The sequence below is a fragment of the Numenius arquata genome, chromosome 1 (assembly GCF_964106895.1).
Source record: "Numenius arquata chromosome 1, bNumArq3.hap1.1, whole genome shotgun sequence".
NCBI classification, from domain to species: Eukaryota; Metazoa; Chordata; class Aves; order Charadriiformes; family Scolopacidae; genus Numenius; species Numenius arquata.
Window position 1 is genome coordinate 1,668,783 of NC_133576.1, and position 9,540 is coordinate 1,678,322.

Consider the following 9,540-nt stretch of genomic DNA (forward strand, 5'->3'; position numbering starts at 1 on the left):
TTTCACTGAGAGATTTAGAGAAGTTGTGGTCTCATTTCAACCTCTTTTCTCCCACTCCTAGCACTGGGATGCAAAAAAAAAAAAAAGAGGCTGCCACTGGGAGAAGTCTGGCAGTGAACATCTTACTTCATTTTCCTGGTCCTGCTGGCACCAGACAATGGAGATGCAGGAAATGGAAATGACATCTGATGCTCAGGAATGGAGGAAAATGAGATCTGAAGACCCAGTATCTGTTGTGACAAACATTTTGTTGGCCCTTACAGGACAAAAAAGGCAAAGGCTAGGTCAGGGAATATGTCCCAGGTCTCATCTGGTCACAAACAGCAGTAATCCAACATGTGTGGCCTGGGAATGGAACCACCACTGAGGATAACTCACCCTTACGGGCAACAAGACTGTCCCTGCAAAGCACCTTTGTGAGGGTGTGGGAAGGGCAAGTCCTCGGTCTCGTGCAGAGCTTTGGTTTGTAGGATAATGATCCACTTGCACCGCTAATGAGATGGTTATGAGATGAAAATGCACACGGGATTTATCCAAGAGATTTCTCACAGATCCATGGAGCAGGAAATTCACAGCTTGAGGCCTGGAAGTAACCTTTCATCAGGACAGCACAGTGTTGCACACGGCTGTTAGAGAGGACGCTGCAAGAGACACAGAACAAAAGAGAGACTCAGAGGAAATGCCGAGATTGTCTCCTGGAGGCAAGAAAGAAAAAACATCTGATTTTGAAGGGTGGAGCCCAAAGGAAGTGAAAGAACCCAACCTCCAAAGGGCAGCTGTTAGAAAACAAAATGTACACCGAAAAGCTGTCTACCTGGGAGATTAAACTTCTCAGTAATTTTGCCATTGCGGAACCCAAATCAGAACCAACCATAGACACAACGCCCTGCAGTGACCATGACACCCACCAGCATGGGAACGACAGTGCTCAGAGTTTCATGGAAAGATGACTGCCTCCAGGGACTTTGTAAGAACAGCTGGATTTAAGAAGGTACCTAAGCCAAGTGCTTAGGTGCTGACCCAGGACAGTGAGATCTTGGGCAAGTTTCCTTGCTGTTAGAGACAGACACATTGTGTTAATTGCCATAAAAAGGGCCAGGCAAAGTCACTGGACCAAATCATAATGCTTTCCCTCACGCAGAACGCTGCGTTTCATCCAAGTAAAGAGTCAAAATTAAGGTTCTGACTTGGGTTGGCACCATCAAAGCAGCAAAGGACTAGGTCCTCACACCCAGTGACACCAGCACGTGGCAGAATGTGTGCAAGGTGGCTAAACCCAGTAAAGCCAAGATGGACCATATGCTTTTCTGACTGAGCAACTCTGTGGGCAGTGCAGGCAAATAATCCTTGGTCTGAGCAGCTGGAGGGCAACAGAGAGTGAGATCCTAGCATCAGCCCTGCTTTTCACAGGTAGGTGCCTTTCTGAGGTGCAGCGCAGCAGAAAGTTGGCTCTTTCAAGTTCAGTGCCGTACAGGTGATGGTAAGAAGAAAATCTGCCCGGGAAGAAAGCTCCGGAGATCTGGTGCAGGAACTCTGGGTGTTGTGGAACACCAGGCAATCTGAATTAGCACTGTTGTTTTTAAAACAGAATTAAACTCACTTGGTGCCATTGAGTATAGAGCCATCTTCCCAAATCCAGCCAGAGCCTGTGCTGTTCCTCAGGCCAATCCAGAAACATTCTGTTTGAATGCTCTTGAACAGGTCCTAGAAATGGTGATAAATTGCAAAGTGACTTATGAAAGCCAGCCTGAAAATGGAGGTAAGTAAAGAGAACAGAGAGCCAGATACATCCCCTCTCCTGACTGTTCCTTAAGTGGCTGACAATACTGCTTCTCCACACCTTCTAATCAGGAAGACGAGCCCCACAGATCATGCCTGGAATAAAGACTATGTATGTGTATGCTCACAAGGAAGTAAGCGTGCTTTCAGGGGTCCCGGGCAGATTCTGCAAAGGACATTTCTCAGGGCAATACATGTGAACCAACCGCACCCCAGCCTCCTGGAGTTTCCTACGCAGAGCTTTATGTAGGAAGGTATGCTATTGCTATTGCTATTGCTATTGCTATTGCTATTGCTATTACTATTGCTATTACTATTGCTATTGCTATTACTATTGCTATTGCTATTGCTATTACTACCACTATCGCTATCAGTATTAGTATTACTACTACTGTTGCTCTACCATGCAGCTAGCTCGCAAGCTAATACAAAGTGTTAACAATTAAAGGTAAAATCAGGTCAGGGCAGAAAGTGCAGGCACCCACAGATCTGTGTAAAGAGCCCAGGACCAAAGCTCATTAAATTTTATACAATCTTTCCTCCTACGTGTTTTTAGTGCTCATTTCCTTCTGCCTAACCTTTAACTCCTGTTTACTGTTAGAAGGTGAAGCCTGCAGCAGAAACTCAGCCCTGAAGTAAATCCCCCCCAAAAAAGACAAAGACAAAGAGAGAGGAGTTTGTCTTGTCCACATTTTCCCATGAAACCCAACAAAAGCAACCTGTCAGTGTTATGGCTGGGCCCCATCCTTATCTCCTGCTGCCATAAACAAAGCTTCAGAGCAGTGTCCTCGGGCAGAAGCATGACCAAAGCTGGCTTGGTAAAGTGGTGGGAATAGGAGTAGCTTGAGGAACGCTTGAGTGTTGCGGGTGGTTCGGAGGTGACTGTGCTTCCCTGGCAGGTGAAGGAGGCTGAACAGTCACAGCCTTTGCAGCGTGGGGCATGCATAACTGGATGGCTGGGAAAGTCTTGCTCATGTGGGGAAGTCTGAGCAGGGATAATGGGTATCACTCTAGTAGCAGAGACAGTAGTAGGAAAGCAGCCAGACCAGGGAGACCTTCCTCATGCAAAGAAATGGGTAATCTGGGGAAGATGACCATTTCCAAGGAATCAGGATTTGCCTAACAAAGCGTGACAGCATGGTAGGTACTCCCAGTCGAGCAGAGACCTGGCTTTGTAAGCCCCCACAGAACATCACACAATGCAACTTCTGTCCAGAGACTGGAAGCTGGCCACGGTCACTGGACCTCAGCTAATAAGCCTTGGCTTGCACAAAACCAGATAAGTACTTCTGCTTTAATTAGGCAGACGTGCCTCACCTCCCCAGTGATCAGCTTTACCCATTCCTTTAGTGGTCACGCACGCCCCTGCCCCCAGTGAGCACCTGCTGGAAAATGAGCAGTGAAACAGAGGGTTCCTGATTTCACCAGCACAGATGAGGGGGGTTTTGGCAGAGAGAGGAAGTAAGCAGTGAAAACAGACTGAGAAAGAAGTATCTGTGCATGAACATGGGGAGTGGCAAGGTCAGTGAGCAGGAGGAGCTGGAGCACTCGCAGGGAGGAGAGACATGGCTTTTGCAAAGGAAGCATTTCCAAAGAGTGGGGACACATTGGTTTGTAGGCAATGGGCACAGAGAATGCACGGTGCCGCAGGCTTTTCCTGTGATTGTTCCTATCAGCTTTGCTGGGGCGAGGAGGGGAGGTGGCGAGGGGCAGTGGGGAAGGCTGTCTCCTAGCGTCCTTCATAGGATGGTTCTCAGTAGCTGACAGGGACCCTCACCTCTCCCTTCTCCCCTTTGTTTCTTTGCCCGCTGGGAACTTCCAAGGTGTACACTGAAACTGGAAGTGCACTATAATGTCACAGTCCTAACTCCTTCCTCTCCTTTAAAGTCAATGCCAGAGTGACAGCGCTGCTTGGATGTCAATCACTGAGGTATCCGCAAGGAAACGGAAGATCTTCAAAGAATAAGAAAATCATTACCATTTCGCTGGTATCGCTGATCACCAGGAGATGAGCTCCCTGCTCCCGGCAGGATTGCTGGCTGGAATGCCAGTCCTTCTTCTCCTTGGAGAAGGAGTAGCAGCTCCCTCTGTAAGCCACCCACTGCTCAGGGCAGCGTGGACAGCCTGCAAAACAGTCATACATGTCTCTTCCCATTCATAGCCATAGCCTAGTTCATCACAAACACATTTCACAAATACACCCTCTCCAGAAAATTATTCTCCACAGTTACAGTAATGCCATCCCTGGAGCTCTTCTGAGACTGTCAAAGACAATGTAATTACCTGCATCAGAGCCTCTGAAGGGCTATGGGAAAGGCAGCCGTTTCCCAGATGGGAATAGGTGGTGGTGGTGGTGGGGGGTCTCTTGGAACCTTCCTTTTTCTTCCCACCACAAGCACTGTGTTTTTGCCTTTTTGTTTTTCCCTCCCCTTTTTGTTCTGTCTTCTCCATATAAATTTTGTCTTTGCCCTATGATTCCTTCTATTTAATGGGACAGGCAAAGCCCTGGCAACCTTTGTTTGTGGCAGGTCACCCACTTCCGTACAGCCTCCACCACTAGCGCTGGCCACTGCTAGGGCACATCCTGTAGCCATTTCTGAGGTAGGGCTGCTTCATAGCATTTCATGACAAGCTGGTCAAAAGGCTTAAACTTCCTAGAAACGGGAATTATTTTATAACAGCTGCTGGTCATGGAGGTCTTGCAGTTTGAAGAACACTCCTTTTCCTTCCTAACAGGAGACCAGCTGATGCTATTAGCCCATGGATGGCCCCTGAACACCTCGGGGTTCATTGTCTCACAGCACTGATGTCCAAATCCACAGAAAAGAAATGGGACTTCAGGTTATGACCTCCAGCCTAGAGCTGTACTCATCAGGATGTAAATATTCTCGAGTGGCTGAGCTCCCAACACAGCGTGTTTGCTGTACGCTGAAGTCTGCTCAGTTGCCCTTTCAAAGGCATCTTTGATGCACTCTACCCCTTACTTTCTGCTTCACTCTGAGGGCGGGTCTAACTAGACCAAGCTTAACAATTAAAAATCTCAGAAAAAAAAGAAGCAAACCTTTTTAACAGATAAAAGGTACTTTCACGATTTTCTTGGACACCTGAGCAGATTTCAAGGGCTCTGTTTTGCTCCCTGACAAAGTTCTAAATTCAAATAAAATGTTTTCAATGGAGGAGATTTATTTACCCTTGACAATAAAACCCACTACTGTTCCCAGCAGTGCCAAGAAGAGGATCCCTAGGGTGACTGCAATAATCCAGCAGGTAGTACATGACACAGGAGAATCTAACAAGAAGAAAAAGAACATAAATGTGAGAAAGGTGAGGCTTTCTCAATGGGATCAGCTCTAAAAATACAACTTACATTGAACTGTAGTGCCTATTTACCTCAGACTGTACTTGTGTCAGGGCCCAGTGCTCTGACCAGGTTCTTTTTGATATTCCACACACGGATAATGTAACGTTTAATACCCAATGTACTTATTTGAAGATATGTGATGTTACACGGGTTCTGATTTAGCAGAATGATACAGTTATGTGTTGAAAGCACAAGTGCAAATTACACTTAGCAGAATATAGGAATTTCAATACACACCTAAATCGTAATACAAATGTGATTCTCATTGCCAGTCTCTATGATGTGCTAACCGCCACAGCCCTGGGTGGCACCGGGAAGGAATATGTGGGGTTTAAGCAGCTCAAGCCCGTTGCTCTCTTCAAAACTCTCTTTGTCAGTTGTTCAATGACTGTCTTAGGCTGAGCCATGTATACCCCCCCCCTCCCCAATGCTGGTCTGGCTAACTCAGGAAAACATTCACACTCTTGCTTAACTCATGGAGAAAAATTTACACACCCAACTGATCCACACAACTGGTACAGCCAGTTGATCAACCCAACTGATGCAACTGTTAATCTAAAAAAAGGTACCTCTCTGGTCCCCTTAACGTTAAGTTCAACCTTCTCTCTGACAGCAATGTTCAATCACTGTATCCTTCATGAGCACATCGCACTTGCCCATCTCCTTTGGGCCTTCTCCCATTGTAGGGGTTTATTGTTCAGTCACAACTCAGGATTACATCTGAAGAGTCCCAAATCCAAATATAATGACTGTTTTGATATGGCATCAGCGGGAATTATTAGACCACACGTTACTTTGTTGGAGCTGCTAGTCTCCAACTTAAACCTGCCTTGAACTGCCCACTCTTCCCAGCTTCAAACAGCAGGATAGAAAAGAAAAATTTTTAGCATACAAATGCAAATTTATAATTCAGGCATAAAATCTGTTAGACTGTTTATTCAGTAATGCATACATTTTCCCATTATTAAGAGCTTTTACCTTTGCTTTCGGTGTTCTTATTCTCCTCTGTTGTTTGTCTTCTCATCATCTGTTTCTTGGAAGAAGGGCTGTGTTTCACATTCAGATAGATGTGCTCGTTTTTATTCCCATCGCATGCTTTTAAGTGTTGCTTTTTTTCACTTTTCTTAACTTGTAATTTAAAAGTGCAATTAGTTACAAAGTCCAGGTCTGGATCTGAATTTCCCTGGCGGTCAATAGAAATATCCTCCCTGTGGCTTGGAATCATTTCTAACAACAGAGCATATTATTAGCCAAAGAATAATACATAGAAGGCATGATGTCCAAATCAGCTTTCTGGAATACAAAATCGTTTAAACAATGACAATAGCGCATGAAGAGCTCTATCTTTAGTGATTAAACTGCTGCTATGACAGATGCTAGGTAAGGCATCTTGCCTTCACAGGTAAATGGAGTTATCTAGCATTCTCCACAACAACTAATATAAGTAAGCAACTTAGGCCTGACCGAGATGACAAAGGTGAGGTAAGGAATTTCCTTACGTAGCAAATGGATGCGCAGGGGTAATTCTAGCAGGACAATTTGCAGAACGCATCTCTCTCTTTCACTGCAAGCACCATCAATAAAAAAAAAAATACAGATGCATTTGGTCTATATCAATGACATAGTGATTTAAAAACAAGAGCTCTTTGAGCATTCAGACAAGAAAATCGGTGGGAGGTTACCTTAATTCCATAGGAGGAAGCTGAAGTATAATAGCAGAACAGGTGATGCGTCTGTTCTGGTATCCATATGTGACTCTGCACGGTTACAAAGTGATCATTAACATCAGACTGAAACAGAGCAACTGAGAGATGAGAAAAAAGTAATGTGGTCACCCACACAGGAAACTTGCATTCTTTTACCCCAAGCACAAATCTTTACCCTTTCAGACTTAACAGTGACAAAACCTGTGCCTGCCATGGTCACACCAAACTCTGTTTGAGCTCATTGTAATGCCACATTTGCTGAGCAACAGAACGCATGGAAGAAGTTGAATCGGTAGAATCCATTACTGAAGTCATAGGCTTGTGCTGCCAGTTCTTTTCCTACAGGAACAATTTCTCTGATTTGCCCAACAATATCAGTCTTTTCACACCAGTCTTTGGTCTGTGTAGAAAAGAGTTCTTCATGCCTGCTTTACAGATAGGTTGGGACTTCACTTCAGATGGACAAGAGAAATTATAGTACATTCAGAACAGGACAGGACTTGACAAATTGCTCATGTTGTTAAATCTGAGAATTAATCAAAATCAGGAAACATAATTTTATGAACATATGCATAACTATTTTCACTTTATAAGTTACCAGGAACAGATATCTTCAGTATCAAAAGATAAAAATAATTTCTATCCTTTTTCTTCATTTCTTTTCCCTTTTTTTTCTCCTTACTCCATTTATCTTTAAGAACATGGACAAGAACTGGTCAAAGAGGTAAACCTTGGGGTTAGGCTTGACTGCAGTAACCAAGAGATGGTAGAGTTCAGGATTGTGAAAAGAAGGGACAAAAAATGAAAAGCAGACTCACAACCCTGGACGTAAGGAGATGAGACTTTGGCCTGCTCAGGAATCTGCTTCCAAGAATCCCCGAGCCGACAGTCCTGGAGAGAAGAGGGGTTCAGAATAGCTGGTTGGTTTTCAGCTCCTCTGAAGTCAAGAATGGTCCATCCCAATGAGTAGAATACAAAGCAAAGGTGGCAGTGGGCCTGCATGGATGAGCAAGCAGCTCCTGACTAAACTCGGACATCAAAAGGAAGTGTACAAGAGGTTGCAGCAGGGTCAGGTCACCCAGGAGGAAACCCCTAACCTGCAGGGATGGAGTCAGGAAAGCCAAAGCCCACCCGGATTTGAAACTGATAACGGATGTGAAGGGCAACAAGAAAGGTTTCTACAAGTACATCAGCAAGACAAAGACCAGGAAAAAATGTGAGCCCGCTGCTGAATATGCAGTGGAGCTGGTCGCAAAGACATAGAAAAGGGTGATATACTCCATGACTCAGTGCCGCCTTCATCTCCATCTTTGCTGGTGTGATGATTTGCCTCCTGCAATCTCTGGTCTATGGAAACTGTGAGAAAGTCCAGCGCAAGGTAGACTTCTCCTTAGTAGAGGAGGATCACATTAGGGAGCATTTAAATGAAATGTACATACACAAGTCCATGGGCCCTGATGAGACACGCAGCAGAAATCACATAAAGGGTGAGCACTGACTGGGTGAAGAACTTCAGCACTGTTCTACAAATCTGTGGCTCCTTGTGGGCAGGTTTTTGACATAAATATCAGACTTATCACACTCCCCAGCAAACTGGATCTAAATTCTGCCCCCGTGCCTCTGAGTTCTTCATTATGCTTCTGCAGCTGACCACATATTCTAGGGCAGGATGTTCTTCATTTAAAACACAGATGCATCAAAAAATGTAAATGCAGAATGCAGCATTAAATTTAATAAAAGGCTTCCTTTTTATAATTCAGTATAAAAATTTAAATAATTAAACTTATTAAAACATATAACTAATCAAACTAAATGCAGTCCTCCAGCTCAGAGCTGGCATGTACCTGTGCAGGAAGTGCATGGTCAAAAAAACTTAGGTTACAGCTTGCATCTGGCTCGTCTTTCTTGTCACAAACAATAAACCACATCAAATCCACACTTTGACAAGATAACACCAGCTCATAGAAAATGCTTCTTCTGCAGACATTAGCTTCAACCAGACAGGAAGCATTAGCTTCATAAAAAGCTTTATTGCTTTTTGCTCATAGGAAGGAATGTTTAATAAGAAAGGCAACGAGGAAGATCTGGGTGCTTCTTTTTCTGTGATGCCATATGTATGCCATAATGCCACTTCTTTGTGTGTTTCAGCAGATAGGCTTGTATTGCAACACGTCGATGGGTTAAGAACTTCAAGTCAAACACCTCCATTTCTGGTTGGTTGGTTGGTTGGTTGGTTGGTTGGTTTGTTTGTGGGGGTTTTTTTGCTGCCCTGGTTTTTGGTTATCGCAGACTCAAGACTTCTCAGGAAAATACAGAAATACTATTAACAGAAAAATAAGCTCATCTAAAAAGAGCAGCATTTTTTTATAGTGTAAATTTCCACAGTGTACAGTACCACTCCTAGCTCTTCACCTCATTGAAGACAGGTTGTGGTGAAGAGCTGAGACCTGCAGCTCAGCTGTGTACATACGAGATCACATACAGGCTATTGGTACAATAAAGAAAGGAACAGCTGATCATGACCTGACTTGGGTACAAATATTTAATTCCTTTTATTTTTGTTACAGTGATTCAAGTGAAAAGTAATGAAAGATTTATCCAGTGGCGACAGCTCTGCTATAACCTTTCCGCATCAAAATATTCTCTTCTTACCTACCCAAGCCCCAAGCATCTCCTCCATGTAGTGAATGCTGT

At 44.3% G+C, this 9,540-nt stretch overlaps 1 protein-coding gene across 1 annotated transcript; it reads right to left on the reverse strand.

The window, feature by feature from the left end:
- Positions 1–529: 529 nt before the first annotated feature.
- Positions 530–6,365, reverse strand: LOC141468118 (killer cell lectin-like receptor subfamily G member 1). Its single transcript, XM_074153003.1, has 5 exons — positions 6,119–6,365; positions 4,970–5,068; positions 3,758–3,903; positions 1,601–1,704; positions 530–641 (listed from the first exon to the last, which is right to left on the reverse strand). Exons 1-5 carry the CDS (start codon positions 6,363–6,365, stop codon positions 530–532), a joined length of 708 nt encoding a protein of 235 aa, XP_074009104.1.
- Positions 6,366–9,540: the final 3,175 nt, after the last annotated feature.